Raw genomic sequence first — 26731 nt, 5'->3', positions numbered from 1 at the left:
AGACATGATCCGTGTTATGAACACACTGATGAACGCTGATAGCAAAGACAGCTTTACTTGCATCTGATGTACTTTTATCCTCCTATCTGAAACTATTGTCTCCTTCTTTATATGTGCTGTTTGCACAGAGTATGTTGCGCTTTATTCATACTCAAGCTCTGAGCCTGGTGACTTGACTTTCACGGAAGGTGAGGAAATCCTAGTGACCCAGAAGGAAGGGGAATGGTGGACCGGGAGCATTGATAGCAGAACTGGAATCTTCCCCTCCAATTACGTCAGACCAAAGGATCAAGAAGTGAGTTCGTATTCTGAGAATTAACGCATGGTGCTGTGTCTCCATTCTGTTGTATTACTGGTATTGATATCTAGCTCTTAGCATGATTTTAAGCAGAGGTTAATGTGCTTGACAGAAAAGAAAAGCCTAGGTAGCTTGAGTGCTAAATCAGTGCTCTAGCCAGTGTCACGCTGTCTGTCTCTGTACTGCATGGTATTTTGTTAAATACAGGCTCAAAATTAAAATCTCCACGTGCTTTTCTGTCCTCATGCTTAAAGTTGGTGTAAACTCTGCCATTTTTATTGCACATTAAAAGATGATTGTTGTGTCTTTGTAGGCTTCTAGTAATGCTGGCAAAACTGGAACAATAAATAAGAAACCTGGTAAGTGTGTGATAACTTTTTAATATTTAGGACTGTTTCTTAAGTGACTGTGAGCATTTAGGTTCATAGCAGTGTTTTAACGGTGGCTAATGTGCTTAGCTGCAAGATACATACCAGGATATTTCTGTGGATCTAGCTCTTACTGTAATGAAAAAATAACAAATGCCATTAATATATTAATCTTTTCAGAAATTGCTCAGGTTACTACTGCCTATGCTGCATCAGGAACTGAACAGCTTAGTCTTGCTCCAGGACAGCTAATACTTATTCTGAAGAAAAATGCTAGTGGATGGTGGCAAGGAGAGTTGCAGGTAAGTATCGAAGGAGAAATAATTGTGACTTCATGAATGGCAAGGAGGTGATCTTGGGTTTAATTCGAGAAAACAACTAAGTATAGCGTTCTAAAAGCTGGCTAGAAAGTTATTTTCATCTTGTATAAACCATATTTGGGGAAAACCAAGTTTGTAATAAAACCTTGGGTTGCTGGGAGTTTGGTTTGGTTTGGTTCGATTTGGGTTTGTTTGGTTTTTTTTTGGTCACAGAAGATAGTAAAACTGTCAGTGAACATGTGCATGGGAGGGGGAAGAGGGATGTTGGCAGTTAATAAATTGGTTAGGACTTAATTGGTAAAACATTAAATCATAAAATCATTCTAATGAAAAAACAGAAATTCTTGGACTTGGAAACTAGTTTATTGTGAAGGCTGCTGTTCCCACTTTTCTCCTTTCCCCACCTGGTGATGAATTTCTAGTCCCAAGGGCTGAGGGTACCATTACATGATGTTTTTCTTAAATCATAGTTGATACTTTGACTTTTGGAGCCCCATGGATCGTGTCCATAATAGCCTTCCTCTTTGCAACCAATGCAAAAAGTGAAATCATGTTCTTATAATTCTCTTTGTTACCCTTTTATTTAGCTGAATCTGCAGTGTTAGCCTGAACTTAAACATAACTTCCAATACGGAATGCTACTTCCAATATTGGGATTGAACAGCACAATAGAAAGTTCTGTCCTCTTTATATCACTTAATTGGCCTTTCCCAAGGTGTTCTACAGCCGCACACGCTCTGTTCTGAGTGAATACCCTTGTGAACACCTATCTTCCTTCTCCAACAGTTAGAACAGGGCTGATCTAACTGTTCAGCATCTGTTTTAAGCCCAGCCTGCTTTACAGATACAGGAGGGGAAATCACGGTTGAGCAATTGCTGCACTGAGTTTCTGTGAATTAACAGCAGTGGAAAATGTATTCATAGTATGTGCAAAAAACCAAATACATACAGAAAACAATGAATAGTTTGTATTTTAAGAAAAGTAGGCCCAGTGCTGCTTCAGGAAGAAGCTTCAAAGAATCAAAAAAAAAAAAAAAAAAGTGGGGAAAGGGAAACGAAGATACGTAATTGTCCATTCTTGCTAGTTTGAATTTCTTTTTTTTTTTTTTGTTGTAATAGAGCTCACTCTGCAGGTACTGCTTTCTAAAATCTGTGCTCACTTTTACGTCCTGACTTTTTTGTGCACTCTAAAGTGTATTTGTTTCTTCAGTGTGTGCGAGATCATCTTTACCTGCGGGACTAAAAAAGCAAAGACTAAAAAATGAGGAAATTCTTTTCAAACTGTCACGTGCTGTACTAGGTAGGGAGTGATATCAAATACTTGGGTCAGGATTTTCGAAAGTAACTTATGGTAATTGTTACCTCTGTTCTGCGTATCTCATTAGAGACTCCTTATATGATGCATAAATGGAACGTTCATAGAGCAGATTTTCAGCCCTACAATTAAATTGTGCACTGAAATCATCAGCTGCACTTGAAAATTTTGGATGATGACATTTGTCAGAACATATTAGGGTGGAGCTTTATTTGAATTGGGTTATTTTATCCTTTAGCCAGATTTTTCCTGTTGAGATGTTTAGTATTTAGTTGGTGTTTGGAAGCCTGACTTTTTGTCTTTTGTTGGCAAAACCATGTGATATATTTCTTGCATTTTTTTCCAGTCTATAGACTATTTCATTTCTTAATTGTGTAATAACCATTTTAAATATTTACAGGCCAGAGGGAAAAAGAGACAGAAAGGATGGTTCCCTGCCAGCCATGTGAAGTTACTGGGTCCGAGCAGTGAAAGAACCACATCTGCTGCTCCTTCAGGTGAAAAAAAAAATTACTTTAAATTTCATTTAGAGTGTTTTATGTAACTGCTTCAATTGTTCAGATACTAGTCTGAATTACGTAACTAGCATAGTACTATGTTTGATGGACGTAACTGATTGTGGTGTCACGGTGGAAGGTAAAGTCCTAGTCAGAATCTGGGTCTTCTGACAGACATGTCTGTTCAGCTCTTCCCTCTGTCCACGAAAGGTAAAATCTCACAACTTCTTAACCAGAACAGTTCTTCACAGGGTCCCCCCTAGCACGTACTATCCTCTGCATACCTTGCAACAGAAAGTCTCAGTCATGCAAAGACATTTATTTCCAGAAATCTGTGAGGATTAGCAGTCCATCTTCTATGGCAAGAGCTTTTTAATTTTGCTGAATGCAGTGAAGAGCCACACTCTTCTCATTTGGAAACTCCGTGTTTCCAAACGCTAGCAAAAATCTTACAGAAAACTAGCAATCATTGACAGACACCTTGGAATTACATCCGCTGCTCCTTCTAAGGAGGGAGATGAAGCAGCAGATTTCTATTAGGCTTTTCCATTTGAATGGCCGGGTACAAATGAGATTATTTCACAAAAAATGAGCTTTTTTTGGTTCAGCATGCTTAAATTGTGCTGTTCTCCACAGCTATGATTTGTGTATACAACAGTTTCCTGGGCATTACTGGACAAAACTTCCCTTGGACTAAAGTCGCAGCTCACAATTAGCTAATGCACATTTCCTCTGCCTTTGCCATGTTCTTCTCACAAGTATCATCTATAAGATAATAAAACTCAGCTTCTTTTCTGAGCCAGTAAAAGAGACAGAAGCATACTTGATTGTATTTTAAAATGTTTAGGAGGTCAATAGATGCTATACTAACTGAATGCATTCGCTATGTAAGTGCATAGATACATAGAGTGGAAGTAAAGATTCCTGTGTGGCCCAGTTAAAAAAAAATAAAAGAGAAGGGAGGCCAGTTCCCCATCAAGATAAGATCATGTGGCGTTTTTCTTATGTAACAGTGTGTGTGAAATTGTTGTTTCTTTCCTGTGGTTATGTCAAATACTGAAAAAACAGTCTTAATACTTGTGTAACACTACTCTGCTATTTTTGTTTTTTCTTGATAGTGTGTCAAGTGATAGCGATGTATGATTACATGGCAAACAATGAAGATGAGCTCAGTTTCTCCAAAGGGCAGCTTATTAATGTTCTGAGCAAAGATGATGCTGACTGGTGGCAAGGAGAAATCAGTGGTGTGACAGGTCTCTTCCCCTCAAACTATGTGAAGATGACCACGGATTCTGATCCAAGTCAGCAGTGTAAGCAACTTTTATTTTTTATTAATTGTGTTACTTTATTTCAAAGGTGCATTGCTATTCTTCTGCTTTGTGTTTGGAATTTGGAGTTCCAGGCATCAGCTAAATTTATTGGTACTTTAAATACTCTTTCTTCACATACTTTACTTATAGTACTAAGTATTTTAAATACTTGTCTATTTAACCGACAAACAACCAGCACGTTGCCAACCAGCCAGTGTGTGACAGTAAGGGTGCTAGGGTGAGCTAAAAATAGTAGATTTGGTAGGTGTTCCCCTGCCATTAAACATGCTGTTGTTTGATAACTGACATGGACTGGGAATCAGTGCAGTCATACTGCGCTCGATTATAGAACTTGCTTGAGTTTTATAAAATATGAAAAAATGTCTGCTGTAGTCATCTTTAACTTATATTTAAACTATTGATCAGTTAAGTAAAAATAACCATAGAAAGGATAGGAAAAAGTTTCTAGCATTAGCAAGTGATCTGTCCTATGGTAAATACGCGTGTCCTGGCTCCCAGCAATCCAGCTGTCATCCAGTTCTGAGAAACAAGATATATATCAAAACACATGTTAAGCTGAAAATGATCAGCAGCAGGTTGAGAACTGAGTGCTAGAATATACACCTGTCTGGCGGTGAAAGTTTTCTCTGTCTTTGGTGAAAGTTTTCTTTGTCTTTTTTGCACATAAACACAGTAAAGGCTTCTGGTGTCCCTTCCCCCCCCCCCCCCCGTTTTTTTTGGCCCCCCTCCCCTGAGAAAATTACCACTATTTTTATTCCCCCAGCTTTTCATCTTGGGGCACTGTGATGAAACCAATTTTTATATCAACCCATGACATCAGTGGGTTTGGGAACATATCTTGATGTAAAAGTTGCTGCTCTGACATAACAAGCCTTGCCCCTTCTCTTACTACTTTTTCCCTAGGCATCACTTGTAGTTTTCTCAGTATAAGAACATGCATCCCGAAGTGTGGTTGAGGTAGACTCATAATAGCCTCCAGCTAGTGTGTAGGACCAGTTTGCACTTAAGATTTGATCAACATAGTTGTGTTCTTGCAGAAGAATTCACAAATTCAGTAATGAAGGTACAGCTTCGACTGGAAAGTTAAAATATTTTCCCTGGGTAGCTTGTTACGGTACCTGGGCAAAATACAGTATGCACCATTCTCGAGGTTTTCTTTTTAGCTAAATTACATCTGTGCTTACACTTTTGGTAACACACTGATTTTTAAATTTTTTTTTTTTGTTTTAATAACTCTGCCTGGTGTGGCTGTGATGTCAAAAACTTCTGCATTTAGACTGAACTTAACATTTTTCCGATTAGGCATATCTCAGTCATTAAAATGATCCTTTGAAAGCTTTTTTTGTTTGTTTAAATAGAGACAAAAATCTCAATTTTGAAGAAGTAGCACAGATGGGCTATAAAATTAAGATTCTGGCTGTGTATTAAAACTTTCTGAATTTTCAAAAATGATAGAGATATTAGCTTATCACACCAGGTGTGTTTCCATTTAGAGTTACGTAGCTGAGTGTGGTAAGTGCAAGATGGTTACATACACCACTAATTTTCAACAAGAAGCAGTGCTAAGATCAAGTTGTAATTGAAAGCATTTGATGTGATGATGAAGTTTTTGTCATTGTTTGCTGATACGTCATTAGGCTGTCTTTTTCTCAGATTTCAACATTGGGAAGTAAAAATATTTCCATCCACATCAAACTGTGGCTGTGTGCACAGAATTTTCCTTTGAAAGTACATTGAGAAAGGTCAGGCAGTGGCGGTCAGATGAGCAGATGTGCACCAGGTCATCTGTACATCATTGTTAAACTTTTGTCTAAGAACTAGTCTGTTTGCTGTGAAGCAGATCTGCTGGTGCTTAATTAACAAAATCCACCTATTGGTGAATGAAGAATACATTGGGGTTTTTTTTTTTCTTTTTAAATTCTCTCAGTATTTCAAATAAGCTAGTTTGTATATCTGTTTTGTGCTGGGATTTGCCACTTTTTTGTGATATTAAAACATATGCATTTGGAAACTTCAGGAAAAATCCTGCTTAAAGTCCAGAGCCTGCTCAAAACCAGCATGGCTTGTTAGCTCAAGCGCAGCATTGTGCAAATACCGTCACACAGATTTTGGCTGGGCTGCTTTCATATGGTGTCAAGTCTGAGCTAGTAAGTTGTGTTAGCAGTAAGCCAGTGCTATGCCATTCTTCTGTAACTGGAGAAATATTTAAATACGTACTGATTGAACTTTCAAACTTGCTTGGATTTCCTTAAAACGTTGTTTGCTCTTATTTAAACGTAGTGCAGAACTATCACTAGTATTCTTGAGAAATCACTAAGGAATTGTCCCACAAAAATGTTGATGTGGCCCTCTAGGGACCAGCTTGGAGATGTGACAGAATATAATTTTAAAAATGCATTTTTATATTTTAAAGAATTGTTAATCTGAGTATTGTAATGTTTCTGTTGAAGAATAGCAGTTTTTCCCACCGTCTCTTCTAGACAGTCAAATGTAATGGTATTTGAAAGGGAGCAGGCAGATTTGGTTTACTCAAATAGGTTTGCAGCTTAGGAAAATTCTGCTTTTCCCTCAGATTTAAACTCTGTTATATGGACCACCTTGGTACCCAGAGTCTTTCCTGGGACTTACTAGTTACAGCTGTAATGGCAAAGTTCCCTAGCAAAGAAGGAACTTAGGTCAGCGAGATGTTTCTTCTCTTAGGTTGCCGAAATAGCTCTCCGAACAGAATAAGCTGTGCTGACAAGATCTCTTTTCTTGTTGGTGCAGCTGCACATCCTGGCATAGGGTCTCTGCAAGGAAAAAAAAAAATCGATGCAGGGTGTCATAGGTCTGTCAAGGGGTCTCTTAAATACAACTGAGTCCTGGTGATTGCAGAACACAAAATACTTGAGAGTCATGCTCTCTTGGTGATCTTTAGACTTACTCGTGTTTTAATGACATTTTAATAGCCCTTATTCTAATGTTTGCACAAAAGTCATCACAAAGAATAAATAAAATACGCAGGAGGTTTCAAAATATAAATAGTAAAGGAATATGCATAACCTCACGATCTTCTGTTCTTTGTTGAGTGCTTGCTCAACCATTCAGGGTCAGATCTTTTGTGTATTGCCAGTACATGTGTAGGACAGGTCTACCAGGTTTTCTTCCCATTCTCCCCAGGGGGTGTGTAAGGCAGGGTAGGCACGGTGCACTTACCACTGTACAATTCTTCCCAATGGCCTGGTCTGGGAATAATTTTGTTATTTCAGCCAGTCTCTGCCTAAAACAGCTGCTCTTAGAAACTTGTTCTCTCCTTATTTGTTGGCTTTTTCAGCGAGACAGCTTTTTCTCAGTTTGTCTTCTTACCCATGGGACCAGTTTGAGCCTTGTCCTTCTGTTTTCTTTGGTTGAGATTTTCTCCCCTCAGGACCTCAGATGGAGGCAAGACAGATGCTCCAGCTACATCCGCATACTTGGTTGCTGGATGTCTTTCAGTGTTAGAGATCAGTTCATCTCTCAGAGACGTTCTTGCTGAGAGCTGGGCAGCTCAGCCAGGTGGACGTACCTATGCTCAGTGTGCAGAGGCTTCTAGTTCATCTTACCTGAGGCATCTCATCTCTCTTTGTGAGACTGGTCTTTCATAGAGTTAAGTGTTGTACCAGTTCTTTCTACTCTAATGTACGTATAGTTATTGTTTCTGTTCGCTCTTTTTTCTTTTCGTAGCCCAGCATTGCTGCAGTTCCTCAGGCGTCCAAGTTACTCCTTCAGGTGCTCAGGTGTGAGCTCCAGGTAGTCCCCATAGCCTGATAAGCACCTCCTTCCCTCATTTAAACCTGCCCGCTCTGCCTTCTGCCAGTGCAATGGCAAAAGTTGGTTAGACTGGGAACAGATCGTCTCTCCGTAGGCTGTTCTTGGTATGTGTATGATGACGATATGAATTTCCTTAGGTACAAACTTGATGTTTATAGTAATACCACTAGATCGACCTCGTTTTTGTCCTCCCCAAACCTTGCTTGTAGATGTGACACGTTAGAGACGCGAGGCAAGTCCTGTCCTTTCAACAAGGACCTGTATTTCCAGAAGTTTATCTCCATGCACAAAAGATCATTAGTAATTCCTGTCCACCACTGTCCAATGAATGAAGCTGACCGATTTTCAAGGGTGTTCGTAGTGAAAAAACAACTTCTGAACTGACATGCTCGTGGCAGGTGCATTTCTGTGTCTATTTATGGACAACACATTTTGAAGTTCTCTAGTTATTGCCAGGTAACTCCTCTCTATGATTATGGAGTAAGAGTTCATGGTATCAGTGGCTTTGAGGTGTTGCATGTTGTAGGTCCACATTCATTTTTTTAATACATGAAGATTAATAATTTATTCTAAGATTTTACTCAACAGCTCCAGAATTTTACCCCTTTTACCAAGGATCAAATGTGAAGTCAATCCCTTAGCTCACAGTGACATAGTCCTTTCGTATTTCTAAAACTATTTGGTGAATGTCAGTCAGGCTTGATAAGCTTCCAGGTTGAAATCCTGGGGTCTGGAATAGTCTCTGGGTTGCCCACAGGGTGTGTGCAGCTGCAGCCCACGTCCTACATCTGCCTTTAACCTGACTTTGCAGCGTGAACCTGTAGACCCTGTAGACCTGTAGACCCTGTAGACCTGTAGACCCTGTAGACCTGTAGACCTTGGTTTCTGATGGCTCTGTTGAGTGATGTGGTACCTCCTACTTCATGGACACATGTTACTAGAGACAAGGTTTCATTTCTTTTCAGGCTTTGAACAGAGTTGAACAGGTTAATTTTTATGTGCCAATATGAATACATTCCAGTGAGGCTTTTCTTTACAAGTGTAGTTTTTATCTGATTTTCTAATGTCTCGTTACAAGTTTCTCAGGAGAAATCCCAGCTTTGTTGAAATCTCAGGGAATTTTGCCATTGCCTTTAAAAAAACCTTTAGGGCTTGATCTTGTGTTGTTGAGTCTACATAACAGAAATCTTCCTTGGGAAGAAACTTTCTTCTTCAAGTGAATGAGCTACAAGTGTTTTTCAGAGTCAGTGATGGCTGGTCGCAAGTACTTAAAACTGTGTGTGTTTATAAATATGAAATTGCAAGAGTAGAAGCTCATGATGTCTGTTTTCAGAAAGTTGAATGTTAGTCATTCCTTTCTGACCTTTTTGGTGTTGTTCTGTCTTTGTCCATAGAACTCATATGTTTCACTCTTCAAACTTATGTTCATTTTATCCTTCATTTTTTTTTTTTTGTTTTTTTTAGGACCCAATGTTGTCTTCCAGTGTGAAAGCACCTCAGAGACCCACTATCCAAGTTTGACTGTAGCGTGGAGGCAGGGTGGCCAGCCCTGCTCACATATCTCTGACACAATCCTTTTGCTTCGTTTGAACGTTAGATCCAGTCAAGAAATTAGGTTTTTGTGGGTTTTCTTATAATCTACAGTTACAGTTGATTTGTAAAAGCAGAAAGGATAGTGGGTCTTTGTGTGGCTTTCACTGCTGTTCATTCTTGTTTCCTTTAGTATTTTTCTTTGGTATTGATAATCGTAGATCATTAGCATGCACATCAAGTTATCGTTTGCATGGTGGGATTGCAGACACACAAAGACCCACTATTTGCACAGTTTATCTGAGCTGCTTTGGATGGGCAGTTGTGTTCTTTTAATGTTGTAATGTACATACGTTGCAGAATTAAAATGTTCGCTGATTACTGTTCTAATGGACTTGATTTAATCTCTCACATATTGAGCTTTTAAAATTGGCAGCCTACAAGGCTCATCCAGAAAACAAACCCTACCTGTCTCTGCTGCTGATAGTCACTGTGATTACAAACATGCTACAAGATCTAAGACTTAGATCTGGTGCAGTCCATTCAGCCTTTTAATGCCCTTTTTAACTGGGGAAAGAACTATTAAGCATAGAGTGGAGGATATTTTAATTTTTGTTTTCCTTTACAGTAGTACTACAGCAGGAATTCAGGTTGTTTTGGCTCGATATGTTCTATCCCTAAACAACCTCCTTCCTTTAAATACCTTATTCTGATAATTCATATTTGCTTTCAGTTTGAGCAAACAGCAAACGTGTACTGGTTACTGCAGTAGGTACTTAGACAGCCTCTGTGCTACTAGACCCTTTCCCTGCCCCTTGAATAGTGTTTTCATCTGGCCACGGTCTGCAGTGACTTAAAGTAAGTACTATCTGAAAGCTGCTGCGCTTCGTTCTGTTAAATAAATCAGCAGCCTGATACATAGGTAACCTCGATAAAGAGATGTTGCCAGAAGAGAAACACTGGCAGACACCTGGAGCTGAAGGCAGAGCTTTCGGGTTTAAAAACGGAGCTATCCTCCTCAGCTCAAAAGTGGTCCTTGAAGGTACGGTGACGGCCTGTCAGCAGTGGGGTGCAGTAAAGGGGCCCACGTTGTATTACTCTGGGGGGAGGGAGGGACCAGGACTTCAGGACTATAACCCTGATACCCTTTAAGTAAAAGGATTAACTTAGTAGCAGACTGCTTGTCTGATTAAATAGTTCTGTGCTCCTGTAACAACAGGAGAGATCTAGTAGACACAGTATGTAATTTAGTTGGTTTCCTGAACTTGGTTACGAAACAGAAAAGGTCACTTATGCAATCAGAAATGTTTACAAAACACTGTTTGTTTACTACATACATACACACACATATATATATATATGAATGTTGTGAAGGTACTATCAGGAAAAGGTTAGTCCAATTGCAGAGATTTAAAAGCCTTTCTCCAAAACTTCTATAGAAAGAGACGTTATGTATTTAATATACTTGATCAAATAATGTATATGTGCCCTTTAGTTCAGAGAGAGATCTTCTGTGCAATATGGACTACAGCAAATGTGCCTACATAAAACTCCAAGTGGATTTTTATTCTGGATGTACTTTGTCTAAACCAATATTTTGTTACGGAATGAAATCATGCTATTGTAGGCAAATAATGTGCTAGATAATTCCTCAAGTATTCTAGCTGACTTGATTTCCTTATGAAACTACATTTTAAGTGGTTCTACTAAAATACGCTGATCACCCTGAATTGCCTTCTCTGAATTTCTGACTTTGTTTAATACAGGCTGAAGTGTGTTGTGCTACACCCGTGGCATCAAGCAGTCACTTACTGTAGCCTAATAATTAGGTGATCTTAGAAATTATCCCATTCCTGAAAGGCACTGTTAACCTGTGGGATTTGAGCCAGACTGACTTCCCGATGTGCAGTGACAGTTTTCCTCGAATGCCAAATTGCTCCTAATCGTCTTTGCAAAAAATGAAAACAAACTTCACGTCCTGTCTGGGGTGTTCTGGGAAATAGCTACATGGCATTTCCCAAAAACAGCTGCCATTCTACCCATTTTTTAACCGACAGGAGTGGAGGTTAGGGTAGTATGAGGTAAAGTTTCACACAAGTAGTGTGAAATACACAGTTGGGTACATAGATATGAGCACTGAGAATTATTGAAACAGCTTCCCCTCGGTTTGACCTGATGAGTATTGAAGTGAAGCATTTGGGGCTTTCACGGTTACCGTTTCATGTTTCAGTGTTACCTGAATTCTAAATTCTCTAACTGTAATAACGATGATAATAATAATACACCGTAATAATGCTGATTGAAAGAGACGTAGTCCCTGCCTTCAGTATTTATCTCTACTGCACAAGTCTGCCTAACACAGCTCAAGCACAATCACCCGAGAGCTCTGCTCTCCTTCGCACACTGGTGCGGAAAGAGTTGTATACATACAACAGATCATCGATAGGAAAGACGATGCCGAGGATGTATTTAAGGCAAGATTATTTTAAAATAATGGCCTGTATCACTGAAGCAGTGTAGCTAACAGAAGCTGGGTTTACATCAGGCTTTTTCTTTCAAAAATGTTACTTTTTCTCTGGTTGTGTGCAGTCCACTCGCTTGTTGGTAAAAGTCCACAGAGTTGGGTTCAGCTGTCATCCCAGCCAGCCGCATAAAACTAGCCTTGGCATGTTCATCCCTTATTTGGGTGACAAAGGTTGGCTTTGGAACTAAGGACAAGGTGGAAAATAGAGTTATTCGTTGAACTGATGGTCCCCAGTGAAGAGCTGAGAGTCTAAATGTTGCTCAGAGCCACACAAGGTTAACAGTTAAAACCGAAGCCAACCAGGAAAGCAAAATACGATGTTGCCTGCAGCATAGCCCTTGCTTAATATTGTTTCCTGTGGGCTGGCAGAGCACGGGGGCCATGGTGTAACTGAGGGTACGAATGTAAACGATGCTGTAAAGGCACAAGACCAGGTACGGAAACGCTTCCTTATTTTGTAACTGTCTAGTTTGCATAATGGCCTAATGACCTGCAAAAGCGTAGTTTTACAAAAGCTTAGTTTACAGAGCTGAGCTCCTGATCCAGCGATCAGATCCGCGCAGGAAAGGTCTGGTGCCGCCACCAGGACCCGGTTGCAGGGCTGGGGTGTGCGAGTAGTCGGTGATGGTGAAGGGCCGTGAAAGCATCCAAAGCGCTGTCGTAACGCCAGTGTTAATCACGTTACATTTAGGAGTACAGAAGGCGTAAAGCTCCATCAGAAATGTTACATGCTAAAAATTGAAATGTCTCCTGCCAGTCATTGAATATTTGTGCCATCTCGCTGCTTGGTCAGATCGTATCCCTGTGCGATTGTCTTGAGTCGGGTTGAAAACACCTGTAAATAAGTCTGCTCGTAGGAACGCCGACAAACCTTGGCCTGTAGCAGTGTTGGGAGCTGCTGCAGGATCATGCTACTTAATGTAATGAACGAATAAAACTGCTGCGTAATGGTGTGTGCTGCCTTAAAATCTCTTCTGTTGTTCTTTTCAAGCTAGAGTGTTAGTGTTTGGGGATGGTTGTTAAGGCACGCAAATGCAGGCTATGCTTAGCATGAGGCAATTGTTCATCTTTGGTTTTAAACAAAGTTGTAAGATAACTATGCAAATGTATTTTATTAAAGGGACACATAAAAGGATCTAGTTTGTCTGTTGTGGTTTTTTTGTCCATCTTTTCCCATCTGAATAGCTTGGTACGAGCATTATGTTACCTGGCTCCGTGACGGAGCGACTTGATCTTGCTTTTTAGCTCTTGAAAATTGAATCATAAACTCCTCCTGTTGTAGCAAAGAGTATACTGCATTTCCTGATTCGGGGAGATGGGATCAAAGTTTATTAAGTTTCCCAGAGCCTGATGGAAACCAACCTTTCCACGGTGGCACATTTCTTGGATTAGTTCCTTTCACAGGTTTCAGCAGGCACAGAGGCTGCTGACAGCTACGGGCAGTGGCAGGAGAACGTTGCAAGTGAATGAGCCCTGTGTGTGCCAGCGGAGAGTGTAAAATGGCTATGGGTGACATCCCGTGATACCATCAGTCTGTCCTCTGGCTGTACTGAAGGGTCTGGTTTAATGCCGGCCCATGGTACTTAAGGTGAGATGTAGTCTTTCTGTGGTAGCCTGGGAAAACAGAGGCAGGCTAATACAAGCGGGGAAAAAAAAACCAAACCAAACCCTTATTTGCTTTTTTCAGCCATATCAACTGGTTTGAGCTAAAAAAAAAAAAACAACCCAAAAAACAAAATTAAAAAACAAAACCAAACCAAAAACCCACACACCCCCAAAAAACCCCCACGACCCTAAACAAACCAAGCTATTCCCTTACCAATGCAGTTGCTGTAGGCCACCTCTACCCCTACATAGTCTTCACTGGTGACCCAGAGCAGTGCTGCCTCTGGTGCAGATGGATCCTTTGGGACGAGTGCCTGGGCTCCTGTCTGAGGGTTAAGATGTCTTTCCAGAGCTGTCGTTTTTAATGTGTTTTTTCATTGTTCCTCGAGTAAGGAGGTTCGTTGGGGAAGGGGACAAAGCGCTCGGTGCCCAAGCAGACCTGGGCATCTTTGGCAGCCTTTTATCCATCTGGTTTTTACCTCAGTTCTCTGGAATTGGCTTTTAAGTGAAGAATTTTTATTCATTTGCCCTTTTTTAACAAAGAAAAAAAATTGAAATTTTTTTAAATACTGCTAGGTCTCATTCATCTTTCTTTCCATGGAGGATTTCTGTTCTTCAGAAAGTGTCATTCTTCCCTTTGAATGCACTCAAATCCAAAACATGTCAGTAATTGGAAAGGTTTTCTCCCCCAGGCCCCCGTGTTTTTCAGGCGTTCGAACCTCCTGCGGAGGAGAACATCTTTTGACTGTGAAACTCGGTAGTTTTTCATGTGGGGTGAGTTATGTTAGTGGGAAGAAAGTATTTCTTGTTCAGGTATATTTGGAGAGGGAAGTATAATTTTAACCGTAAGTTTAGAGACTGGGGTTTCCTGTTTACAAACTCTCCAGCTTGTTCTACCCTGCCCCTGTGAGACAGCCGCTTCCTCGGCTTGGAGAGCAGGCTCTGTCACAGAAGGTACCGCAGCTGTCGGGGGCATCGCTCTCCTGCCGTGCCCGGAGTGTGAAAGGTACCGGCCACCCACGGCTCGCTCCGTGAGACGTTGTTCTCCGCAGGGAGCTTGGCGGATCGAGCCCCGGGTTGTCCAAACAGCCGGGCAGTACCCTGCTCTCGGTGGAGGAGGCCGGCCGGCTCGCCCTCCAAAAGCACTGTAAATCTCTTATTGGGCAACAGAGGGAGGTGACCCCCAGCGTGGGCGGCCAGGATTCCCCTCTGCGGGCGCCCCCGATCTCCCACTGCTTTTCATGAGCTGGATGGGGAGCTTGGGATGAAGCTTCACAAGACAGAAGCCAAACCAACAGCTTTCTGCTGCCAGAAAAGGCAGTTTCACTGCTTCCGTGCACATTCCTGGCCGCTAAACTAGCAGAAAACTACAGTTTTCTTTTTTCCCCCCTTGGGATTCATTTGGTGCCAGGGTGTGAGGTGGGAGTCAGATAAGTGCCAGAATCCATGCGAGGAAAGGAGGGAACAGGAATGTGGGAGGAGAACGGGTAGAGATGCAGGTCTGCCCGTTCCGTGCCGGCGAGCCCAGGGGTTGCTATGGCCGCTTTGGAAAAACAGTGGCAAATGCAGTAGGTAGGTTGTTTTGTTCTCTGTCTCGTTCGCCTTTCTTCCCTTCAGATCCAAATGCTTGAATTCACCCTCTAAAGATTTGCATAGTATGTGGATTGCATAGTATGTTTTTATGCCAGTATCATCAGACCCATCAAAATTCGGGGCGTTTTCACTAGTGCTTATTTAAATATAAAATAGCACTCACCCGTACATCCCAAAAGCTGACAGCCCAAATACAAGGTTAGTGCAGGAGCCGGTTAATTCAACTGCATTTTTATATGAGATAATGAGCTTATAAACCAAATCTATTTTAGGTGCATAAAAAGCCTGTCTTCCTTCCAGTGTTTGCTTCAACTTCAAGTAGGCAGCATGAGGCAGACGCAGATCGGAGCGTGTGGGCTGTTCTAACAGCTGTGACACAAGCAAACAGCAACAGGAGCTCCGGTCCGTCCCTGCTTCTGTTGCAGGAGCGTACCTTGCGGTAGAAGAGAGAACCGCGTGGTCAAAGCGGAGACTTCCAAATCTGAACAAATAAAGTCTGGTTACTGTGCAAGCCCTTGATTATCCTAAAATTTCATGTCTTAGGAACCAGGTGGGCTTAAACTCGGTCCTGTACAGACTGAAGAATGATGCTAGAATCCAGAAGTAGCACGCGTTGGCCACAGTCAGTCTCGGTGGATTAAGATACCAAACTTCATAGGAATCACTTTGATCTGTAACTTTACTCCTTTTTCTCATCTTATTTTGGCCTGATTGTAACTTTGGGAATAACTAAGGCCAGAAGCAGCATTCTGCATGACTAAAAGAGCTGCAATCCCAGATCTCTTCATAAAAAGTGGCATTTTTTCAAATCTTGCCGGAAAGCTTAAGATCTGTGATTCTCCTTAGGGGTACAGAACGGAATTGAAAAGTCCTGATTGTAAATCTAGCTATCGCCTTTACTGTTTTACTCCTTTGTGTTGTTCAAAGGGTTTCCGTGTTAAAATACTTCGAATGGTACCATAAAACCTCATTTGACAAGCGTTTCTCTCTTGCGGAAGGAGGCTGCTCCTTCAGAGCAGCTTGATGCCCATACAGCACACAGCACATGAGCCTGGGAGGTTCCCAGTAGGCCGCTGTCATATCACGTTTGGCCAAATGTTTAGTGTTTCTTTGGGTTTTTTTCCCCCCAAAATTTATTACTAACTCATTTTCATTTCATTATTTAGAGCAGCCTTCCCATAAACAGATCTATACATGGGCAGTGAATAGAATGAAGTCACATTCCAGCGTCCTAGATGTGTTAGGGTGACCAGGGAGACGCGGCCCTTTGTGCTGTAGGTCACGCTGCCTTTCACACCACCTGTAAAAAAGTGTCGTTCCTCTAGAAATGCCGGATCTAAATGAGTCCCTGCGACGTCCTTTCTGCCATCCTGCAAAATCCACACTTCACGTTGTATTAAATCTGATGCCGTCACATCAAGTGGTAGATGTATGTTCTCAAACGCTCTGTAATTCTTTCTTTTTTTATATTTCCCACCCCCTGCTACTCTGCAGTACTCTGCCAGCATGTGATGGCTTCCAGAGGGGTCAGAGTTTGGCTTTCTGTGCTCTCCTTTACCCATCTAAACATATTCACCGCTTTGTTTTTACCAGTTTTTGATTTGGTTACTACATTTCAAACGTTGTTGTCGTGCTAACATGTATACAGTAGAGAAAAAGCATGTTATTACAGAAAACTTGGGGTTTGTGTCAATGAATGTCTGTGTGTTCCTGTGCATGGTTTTGATTATTCATACTTGATGCATAAAAATGATTGAACATATTTCAGGCTCATTTTGTTTCTAAACGAGAAAAAAAAGTTGTGCGACTGTGAAGTTACGCAACTATAACGTTATGCGTTATAACTTTACAAATTTGTACTGGTGGGTTGTATCATCAATTAATAACCAGGGCGGAGTACTTTAGAAATGGGGTGGAGATTAAAGGTGCGATGTCATAAGTCAGGCCCAGCCACATTCTAGATGACGTCACCTCACAAAAGACATTGCATAAGGTAAGAGAAAATCACGGTTTTGAAACGGTGTGGCAGAAAAGGAGAAGAGATGAGAACAATCATGAGACAAACGGAGTGGCAGGAAGTCAGGAATTCTTATTCTGCATCGCAGTACCAGCGCAAGGGATGTTCGAAGAAATAAAAAGGTGACAGACTGAAAAACGACAAAGGCGGGAGGGCGTTGATCACTGCCTCACTGGATTTTAAAACCCGCTGTGGGCAGTGCTTTACCACTCTGTATATAGTCTGAACCGTAGGCTGGTGTATGTTGATGCAATTTTGTTAATTCATCAGATCTGACGGCCTGAGCGGGATCTAAACTACTGGCTTCCTTCTTGTAGGGTGCGCTGATCTCCAAAGCCTTGACACGATGCAACCGACGGAAAGGAAAAGGCAGGGCTACATTCACGAACTCATTCAGACGGAAGAAAGGTATATGGATGATCTTCAGCTCGTCTTAGAGGTGAGATGTCTTGGATGTGAAAACGCATTTGGAAGAAGAACACCTCTGTCCTACTGAATGATAGCAATAAAGGGGTTCTTAGGAACTGTGAAATGCTGGAGGAAGAAAATGAGGTTGCGTGAGCACCTCCCTTTCTAGCGAATGTTATGTGCTTGTCCACCAGGCAAAACCATCATGTTGTGAAAGCTGTTGGGAAGACCTTCTTGTTCTCCAAATCCTGTTCTTAGGTGTTTGGACTCAGTGTAAAGACGATGGGCTGGGCCAGGTTGTCTGGCAAAGCTGTGCAGGCTCCTGACGGAAGCTGTATAAGCACCATAAAAGTTTACTGTCTGCCATCGTCTCCCATTTTATTTCTGGAAGCAAGACCACCTCGCTAGGCGGGGCAGGAACTGGCCAGCATTAGGTGGTCTTGGGCGCCTGATTTGACCTCTGTATATAAAACAATTACGTGGTGAAGTGTTAAAGGTGTTAAACAGACTGAGTTACGCAGGTGTTCTCCTGTCCAGAGGTGCTGTGCTGAGGGTCCCTGAAAGAAGCTGGAGTTCTGCACGCAGGTTGGCTGTGAGTGCTCTGGGTATGGGGATAGGTGTGATGCGTAGGTGTAATTTGTGTAGCAGCTGACTCCGAAATTGTGGGAATGCTCTTCCGAACAGTCAGCCTGCAGGTCCCAGTGCTTGTCCCTGCTTCACAAATGGTGATGCCGGTGTCAGAATGAGGTCACACGCTTAGGAAAAACAGCGACAGCTGTCACAAGTGCTAGTAAGGAATTGCTTTTAACTTCTCCTGAGAAACTGGACACTGAGCATTCAAAAAAAGCAAAATCACAAAAAAGCTAAACAAGAAGCTGAGCTGCTTTTGTTTCTGAAGACTTGCTCACCTTTCTGATTTTTTGACTGCAGGTGTTTCAAAAACCAATGGCTGATTCGGGTTGTCTCACAGAAGGAGAAATGGGGCTGATCTTTGTTAACTGGAAGGAACTCATCATGTCAAATACAAAGTTACTGAAGTGAGTACTTACCCACATTTTTATGTTTCGTCTTTATTCTCTTGTTCCCTTCCCCAGGAAGTTTTCTGGTTTTACAGTCCTTCCTGATTCCTTCCTGTGCACACATGCATTCAGAACAGCTAAATGCATTCAGACTACCTCACAAAGAAGGAGTTGTTACGAGAGGTGGGAGGGAATAGACAGCAAGAACAGATGAACATTTGCTATAGTACCTTAGAAACAGAGCCTACACAAAAGCATGTGCACGGGAGGCGTTCTTGCCAGTTTTCTGCAAAGCAGCCTTCTGTTCTCTAAAAATAAACTTTGGAGAGACAAAGCGGCTAATAATTCATTGAAGTGGGGTGCTGGTTGAATGTGGAGATTGATGCCAGTTGTCCCAGAAACCTCAAAGGAGAGTCTGAGCCCCGCAGACCCCATCAGGCAGATGGCTCAGCTCGGCGCGTGGTGCCAGTGGCTTCCTGGGGGTTCAGGCTGGATGCTGCACCGCCGGGAAGCACCTGTGCTGCTTAAGGCAATTCACCTCGCGGGCTTGCGTCCTTTCAGAGATGGATCTTGTAAGGATCTTGATTTCGGCCTCGCAGACTTGCCAGCAAAGCTGGATGGTGGTTTCTTTCCTCTTCAGAGCCTTGCGAGTGCGTAAGAAAACAGGAGGAGAAAAAATGCCAGTGCAGATGATTGGGGACATCTTAGCAGCAGAGCTCTCTCACATGCAGGCCTACATTCGGTTCTGCAGCTGCCAGCTTAACGGAGCTTCGCTGCTGCAGCAGAAAACTGATGAAGATGCTGATTTCAAAGACTACTTAAAGGTATCTTATTCAGTAGCTTTTGTGCCTTCTCCTTTCCTCAATGACAGGTGCCAAACCAGATCAAAATAACCCAGAAGAGTAAAATTTTGCAAAATAGCGAAGAACCTTCTAATGTGTATTTATATGATGACCATGGTTAGCACTGTGTGTGCTTTTTATTTCTATACCTGTCTTTCTCTCTAGCTAATTTATTACTCCATTTCCCATTCCATTGCTCATTACTTCAGTGTAACGCTGACCCTACGAAGCTATGGTGCTGGTGTCTGCACCTTCCCAAAAATTCATGCTGTCAGAAAGAAGAGTCCATGGAGCTGAAATAAAAAAGCTGTTGTTATGAACATGCTTGTAATTCAGCGGGGCATGCAGCGTCTGAACGGTGGGGTTGCGGCCGGGGCCAGAGGTGTGCCGTGAGCATCACAGGCAGGCACGCTGCAGAAATAAATAAGGAATTGCTGCCGTACTGCAGCTGATGAGGTGGCTTTGAGGCTATGAAAGGAGAAATGCCAGAACTGTTGACATCAGGCGTTTGTTTCTTTCATTGCTTTGGTTTTTTTTTCAACCTGAGTGGAGCCTGTAATGTCAAATAGAAGCTGGAACAATTTTGAATGTAAGGATTCTGCATGAACAATGATCCCACGGCTTACGCTGGCAAAGCGTCTGAGTACAATGACAGTGCTGGCTTTCCTGTTTGTTCTAGATACAAGTAGTGCTTGCTTACCGAAAAATCTATAAGAATTCTTGGAATGCTTGGAAAAACGAATCTGATCAGACAGTTTTCAGTTTTCAGTGCGGTGAGGCAATTCTTTCTTGATGAGTAATGCAATGTCTCTGTTAAATCTCTGGGCTGCACCACAGAAACTTGCCTTGGACCCTCGCTGCAAAGGAATGCCCCTCTCCAGTTTCCTCCTGAAACCTATGCAAAGAATAACCCGCTACCCTCTGCTCATAAAGAGTGTGAGTACCCTAAGTGAGGTTTTGTAGGTGAATGCTTTTGAGTTTGATCTCGATAGCAAAAGCAAAAAAAAGCCTTGTCCCTTTATGGGGATTTCTCTGAGAGCGTGGAGTAGTATCTGTGCTTACCTCTGTTTTGATCTTGTTTTCTCCCCACTTTGATCCATACCAGATTCTAGAGAACACTCCAGAAAATCACCCCGATCACAGTAACCTCAAGCTTGCCTTGGAGCGTGCGGAGGAGCTGTGCTCTCAAGTTAACGAAGGGGTGCGTGAGAAAGAGAACTCGGACAGGCTGGAATGGATACAGTCCCACGTCCAGTGCGAAGGTCTTGCTGAGGTAGCCGCGTTGATACGTTGTACGGCGGAGAGACTTTTCCGAGTCATTTCAGAAAGGCCTGGCGGGGTGGGGGTCCTTGCCCATATCCGTTACTGGAACATGATCCACTGCTGAGCTCTTGGCAGAGAAGCTTTTATTAAATTCTGCTGCAGCCATAAAGTGATGAGGCCTTGGTTTTGTATGATTTTGCCAGTGGAGAAATCTCGGTTTATCAGCTTAAAACTGATACCGTTTAAACGGTTAAATGAACAGAAATAAGTCTTATCTCTGAAGTTCTGCTCATGCTGCCTTTGGGCTAAGTCAGGCATTACTATGTGGAATTTCACTTAGTGTGTGTTTCCCAGGGTTTTCCTTCACGCAGAAGGGGCACAGAAGCCCTCAATGCCAGATCCTCAAAGGTATGGGGGGTTCAGGCTCCTGTACCTTTCAGGACAGCCTTGAAAATGAGGTGTTGTGACAGTTCTCCACTGGCTGCGTAAGGAACCAGGGCTTGACGGGCCCAGAAGGTCTGTCCTAGTTCCATCACCTAACTGTGCACCCGTAAGAGGTGACCTGACTGCTGACTCTGCAGGCTCTTCTTAAACGCAGCTTCTGGACAACAGAAAAGTGGCCATGAGGTAAATGCCTTCATCCAGTCAGACTCGTGTGTATGTTGTTGGTGAGGCTTAAATCTACTTTAAGTTGGGAGTAGTGCTGGTACCACGGCAGATCATCAAACAGTTTCCTTTCTCTTCGTTTGTAACTGAACTCATTAAACAAAGCAGAAGAGGATTTTGAGCAGCTTGAGCAATCTCCACCATGAGGAGGAGCAGGAACTGATGTCTGCATTAACTTGCTGCTGCTAATGGGTTTTGTCTCTCCTAGCAACCGGTGTTCAACTCCCTCACAAACTGCTTGGGACCACGGAAACTCCTGCACAGTGGCAAGCTGTACAAGGCCAAGAGCAGTAAGGAGCTGTACGGCTTCCTTTTCAATGACTTCCTCCTGCTCACCTACATGGTTAAACAGTTTGTCTCTTCCGGCTCCGACAAACTCTTCAGCCCCAAATCCAACTCCCAGTTCAAAATGTACAAAATGGTGAGTGAATCAGGGTGCCCCGTGGTCATGTTGATACAGTGGGACCAGGCTTCTGATGAGGAATGCTGGTCTCCCTGCTGGGATGAGCCGTCTGGCCCTGGCTCATCACCTGCTGTCGTAGGGGCCTGTACTGGCAGCCGACATGCACGAATGCCGTTTGGCTTAGTCCCCGGAAAAGGACAGGCTTCTGTGTCTCGGTTTAATAACCACTTCTGTCCACACTGAGGTGAAAGGGCAGCAATAGCATCGTGCCTGAGCAGCTGAGCGGGATGTTCAGAAGCAGGAGCCTTGACTTAAGTTTACACAAGTTCCTGCATCACAAGCAAATACTCGTCCTTCTTTAGAAAACAGTAAAAGGTGCAAAACTTTAGTCTCTCTGTCCACACAGTGTGTGTTCTCCAGATTTTGGAGTTGGGGAGATAAGTTTAAGTGTCAGGGCTGCTTTCCAACAGGGCCCCTGGGAGATCTCCAGGATTTCCAAGCTCCACGCTGCAGCTCTGCTTGCGCAGTCACAAAGCTCTTCATCTAAGAAGACAGAATGGGCTGTATCGCCAGGGTAGTTTTTCTCTCAGTCCTTTCTCACATCCTCTATACGGTGATCTGATTGTTCGTCCTGTGTCCTACGACTTTCATTTTCCCTACAGTAAAACAATGTATTTAAACATCCTTGTAGAGTTTCCACTTATTATCAGGGTGACGCTGCCACAGTGATGTTTGGTTTTCTTGCAGCCTGTTTTCCTGAATGAAGTCCTAGTGAAATTGCCCACAGACCCTTCAAGCGATGAGCCAGTTTTCCACATATCACACATTGACAGAGTTTACACGCTTAAAACTGACAACATTAATGAGCGGTGAGTAGTGAAAATGCAGATGTGAGCTTAAACTTCTTGGCTGTAGGCTGTTTCCAGTGAGCAGACATGGGAGTCTCCGAGTTCAAGCACAGGGTTTAGTCTCCCGGTCACAAAATAAACTTGTCTGTCTCTCATTTGAATTACAACTTTTCTCTCATGTTGTTCTGCTTGTGCAGCAGCTCTCGCAGTGGAATCCAGAGTCTCATCTAGTGCCTCGCGATGTTACAGTCGTATAGAATAGTTTAGGGCTGCAAAGTCCAGCATCCCATAGGATTCTTCTCCAGTCCTCGTCAGTCTTTGATGTGACCCAGCAGTCTTTAAAAAAACAGCAGCTCCACTTTCTTTTATTTAGTCTGATGTGGAAATGTGGCATAAGATTAAATCCAAAAACTCCATCGCTTTAGTCCTTGAACTAACTTGATTCGTGATGCCTCTGAAACCCAGTGAGGGGCGGGGGGGGAACGGCAAAAGAGATGGGTGCAGAGCCGCTGATACTGAGGAGCTTCATGCCTGTGGTATGGCCCTGACCATAGGGATTGCTCTTTGCAGCACTGCCTGGGTCCAGAAAATCAAAGCAGCGTCAGAGCAGTACATCGAAACTGAGAAGAAGAAACGTGAAAAGGCTTATCAAGGTACCTCCCGGCTTCCGTATTTCCCTCTCATCCACCCAGACGTGTGGGCAGGGCCTTTTCTGGAGGATGCCCCAGTGTCTGTGTAGGATCTCCCTCTTCAGATCTATTGCCAGTTTTTACGGTTACAACCAATCCATTTATTTCTGACTTCTCTGTTCCCAGCTCGCTCACAGAAGACCTCAGGAATAGGACGCTTGATGGTGCACGTGATTGAAGCGACAGAGCTAAAGGCCTGTAAGCCCAATGGTAAGTGAAGAAAATAGCGTCAAATCCCTTTTATTCCTGCAGCGTTTGGAAAGGCTTGCTGAGAGGAGTTTGGTGATTTGAGAAACATTGTGGATTCAGCTACAGCTTCTGGACGAATTAGCCATCACTTAGTTTCAGAGGACCGAGTGAAGAACCAGCTCTGTGCTGCTCTAGGATGTAGGGATTGCCCGAGCCACGTCTTCTGGACAGCAGCATCCATGTGTGTCCAAGCAGCCTCCAGACGGGGAGGGAGGTTTCTGCGCTGCAGAGGTGTTTCACTGCTTGTTCTGTGTTTAGGGAAGAGCAACCCGTATTGTGAAATCAGCATGGGCTCTCAGAGCTACACTACGAGGACCCTGCAGGACACCTTGAACCCCAAGTGGAACTTCAACTGCCAGTTCTTCATTAAGGATCTGTATCAGGATGTCCTGTGTATCACCATGTTTGACAGAGATCAGTTCTCACCCGACGGTCAGTGTGAACATTTGTTTTAGGAAAAGAGCACTTTTTTGTGACTTGGGGTACACAGTTCCTCACCAGCAGTTCCAAGAGCCTGTAGGTATGATTGCTTCCTGAGAAACGTTGTGTAAAAACAACGCCTCCTTACTCAAGAGGTTCAATAGCCCTCCAGAGCCGGCAGCTCTGGGCAGCCAGATTTGATCCTACTCTGATCCTACTCTGATCCTTCTGTATCAGACACAGCATTATTGTTTTGTCAGACTGGGGAGATAGAGACGTTGAAAGCACAAGTTTTTCTCTCTCGCTATAGGTGATGCCCAAAAATAAGGTGCTAGGTTATATTTGCACAGCAACAGCTCGATAAGCTTTCTTTTTCTGCTTGGAAACAGAACACATTTTTGGCAGTCGGTAGCTTCTAGTACTCTTTAAAAGGTTAAGTGCTTTTTCCGGGCTCTGACACACAGTTGATTATTTCACATTTGCAAGGTACTGCCTTGACCCGAGTTGCCCGATGTGTAACTATAGCTCAGTCTTTTCTCCTGTGAGGTAACGTGACTTTGCGAGGCTGCTTCTCCCCGCTGGACAGCTGAGCCTCTTGTTTTCTCACTTCATGGTAAACTTTTTAATGCGCACACACACACACACACACACACACACACACACACACACACACACACACAGAGATGTTTATGTATGAAATGGCCACAGAGAGGGTATATAGTTTCTGAATAGGACTGTAAACCTACGAGTGGCAGTAGTTGTTCAAGGTCATTGTTCTTGTTAGAAGAATGATACGTAAGCCTAATTAAAAGTTGGCTGAGCCAAGTTAGTTGAATTTTTTTTTATTGTCTTCATAGCACCACAGCTGACTTGTAAACAGGCTCCATCACTTCACTCTGACTTTCCAGCTCTAAGACAAAACATTTGAAATTGTGTTTCTGAAAGGGAACTGTATTTTTAAAGCTCTTAGGTCAAACCGTGACATAAAGGCATGTTTTCCACCCTAATTCCATAGCATTTTTGTCTTCTAAAAAGACCCTTTTTTGTCCCTGCTGGCTGATTTACACAGGGCTGAGGGCTAGTCCAACAGGAAGCTTGGGAGCAGTGCTCTGGAACGGAATACATATTGTGCAGCACTGCTGCTTAACCTGACGCTTTCAGATTTTCTAAGCTTAACGTCTTATTTCTTATTCATTTGCCCAACAGATTTTTTGGGTCGCACTGAAATTCCAGTAGCAAAAATCAGAACGGAACAAGAAAGCAAAGGCCCCACGACTAAACACCTACTGCTGCATGAAGTTCCAACAGGCGAAGTCTGGGTCCGTTTTGACCTGCAGCTCTTTGATCAGAAAACACTCCCCTAAGAACACTTTTTTAATTTATGAAGGACAACTGAAGCTGACAGCCTGAACATTTTTTTGTAAAAGATTCCTTGTCCCACGCTGGTTATTAAGCAAGAGCTCCTGCTGCTTCCATATTTCCTCTTAGTTACCGGTTGCATTTAGTTCCTTGCAGCGTTCAAAGTTGTTGTTGATCTATGCAAACACAAATGTTACTGTATATACAGTACTATAGCGCAGTGCCTTTTTATTATGTTGGAATATCTTGGGTTTGGATGCCAAGGTTTCCATTTTCAGGGCCATAAGAAGTATTAAGCAGAAATATGGCATCGAGATGTATATGTGTATTTTACCACTTAGTCTAACGTATAGACTGAGGAATGGTTTAGCTCAGCACTAGAATCATTCCATTTGAAACCTGAAAAGTGATATCCACTGGAATCTTCCCGTCTCAGGATGATAGTTTTAAAGATTAAACGCTGAAGAAGCCTTAGCACTGGAGAAGTCTCCGATATATTGTATATTCTTTAAGAATCAAGTGTAGTTCTTTACTTCACTTAGTTCTGCACTGAAATCAGTAACTGCTACTTGATTTTTCTTTCTGCTTCAGTTTGATTCATCATTCTCTGCTGAGACAATGTGGTTGTGAAGAATAACTAGAAAAAAAAATTTTACATACTGTGACCCACAATAATGTGGAAAAACACTCTTCAGCTTTTGTTTTTTTCTTAAATGTAAGTTATTTGTGTACATTTCCTTGGTCTTGCAGACCTCCATGTGAACCTTGAAGCTATGACATTGCCAACATGTATATAGAGAGTAAAATATAAGTTTATTAATGTAATTTGTCTACAGATGTTTATTGCATAGTGATTTTTAAAAAGTATATTTTATTGTACAAGGGAATGTGAAATAATGAGAAAAACTTATAGGATTAATATTCAAGAAAAGCTTATTACAAGTTTAAAAGGTTAGCTTGAGGGGAGCTGTCACCCCAACATGAATCTGTAAAATGAGATTGGTTGAAAGCAAAAACTTTCTCTTGGCACCAAAATCAGGGATGGTTAAAAAAAAAAAAAAGTTTGTGTATAAAGGGTTTGATACATTGTAACTATTTTACTGCCTCCTTAAACTGCTTTGTTGAAAAAGCACAGCATGCAATTCTGAGCAGCGCGCGCCCTCGTGTTCCACGGGTGCAGCGATACCTCCTGACGCCTGACAGTTTCCCACCCGATGGCCACCTGTGTACCCTCCTGTTACAGGGCTGAGTCAACCTCTGTTACTTTTAACAGTTTTCTGTGGTTCAGTATTTCTAATTCTAAATAAAACTAAACCTTGGCAACTCTTTGAGAGACTGTGTCTGTACAGTGGGAGGTTGGAGCTTGAACAAGCACAGA

The 26731-nt window shown here is 42.6% G+C and overlaps 1 protein-coding gene across 6 annotated transcripts in view; it reads left to right on the top strand.

The window, feature by feature from the left end:
* The window catches only part of ITSN2 (intersectin 2), a 90180-nt gene extending 63499 nt beyond the window's left edge, over nucleotides 1-26681 (top strand). For all 6 annotated transcript variants that reach the window (XM_087773512.1, XM_087773508.1, XM_087773509.1 and 3 more), the window contains 16 exons: nucleotides 129-295; nucleotides 612-657; nucleotides 847-968; nucleotides 2702-2798; nucleotides 3917-4108; nucleotides 17505-17626; nucleotides 18526-18632; nucleotides 19255-19438; nucleotides 20294-20392; nucleotides 20562-20729; nucleotides 21594-21806; nucleotides 22536-22657; nucleotides 23207-23289; nucleotides 23452-23535; nucleotides 23833-24006; nucleotides 25201-26681. In XM_087773512.1, the coding sequence (XP_087629638.1) occupies nucleotides 129-295; nucleotides 612-657; nucleotides 847-968; nucleotides 2702-2798; nucleotides 3917-4108; nucleotides 17505-17626; nucleotides 18526-18632; nucleotides 19255-19438; nucleotides 20294-20392; nucleotides 20562-20729; nucleotides 21594-21806; nucleotides 22536-22657; nucleotides 23207-23289; nucleotides 23452-23535; nucleotides 23833-24006; nucleotides 25201-25358 (2138 nt within the window). In that variant the 3' untranslated portion in view covers nucleotides 25359-26681. The remainder of the gene's footprint in view (nucleotides 1-128; nucleotides 296-611; nucleotides 658-846; nucleotides 969-2701; nucleotides 2799-3916; nucleotides 4109-17504; nucleotides 17627-18525; nucleotides 18633-19254; nucleotides 19439-20293; nucleotides 20393-20561; nucleotides 20730-21593; nucleotides 21807-22535; nucleotides 22658-23206; nucleotides 23290-23451; nucleotides 23536-23832; nucleotides 24007-25200) is intronic.
* Nucleotides 26682-26731: the final 50 nt, after the last annotated feature.

The sequence above is a fragment of the Nipponia nippon genome, unplaced genomic scaffold (assembly GCF_047370975.1).
Source record: "Nipponia nippon isolate SJK-2023a ecotype South Korea unplaced genomic scaffold, ASM4737097v1 scaffold_4, whole genome shotgun sequence".
In the NCBI taxonomy this organism is placed as follows: Eukaryota; Metazoa; Chordata; class Aves; order Pelecaniformes; family Threskiornithidae; genus Nipponia; species Nipponia nippon.
Note: the sequence above shows the minus strand (reverse complement) of the source record. Positions and strands in the feature narration are given on the sequence as shown.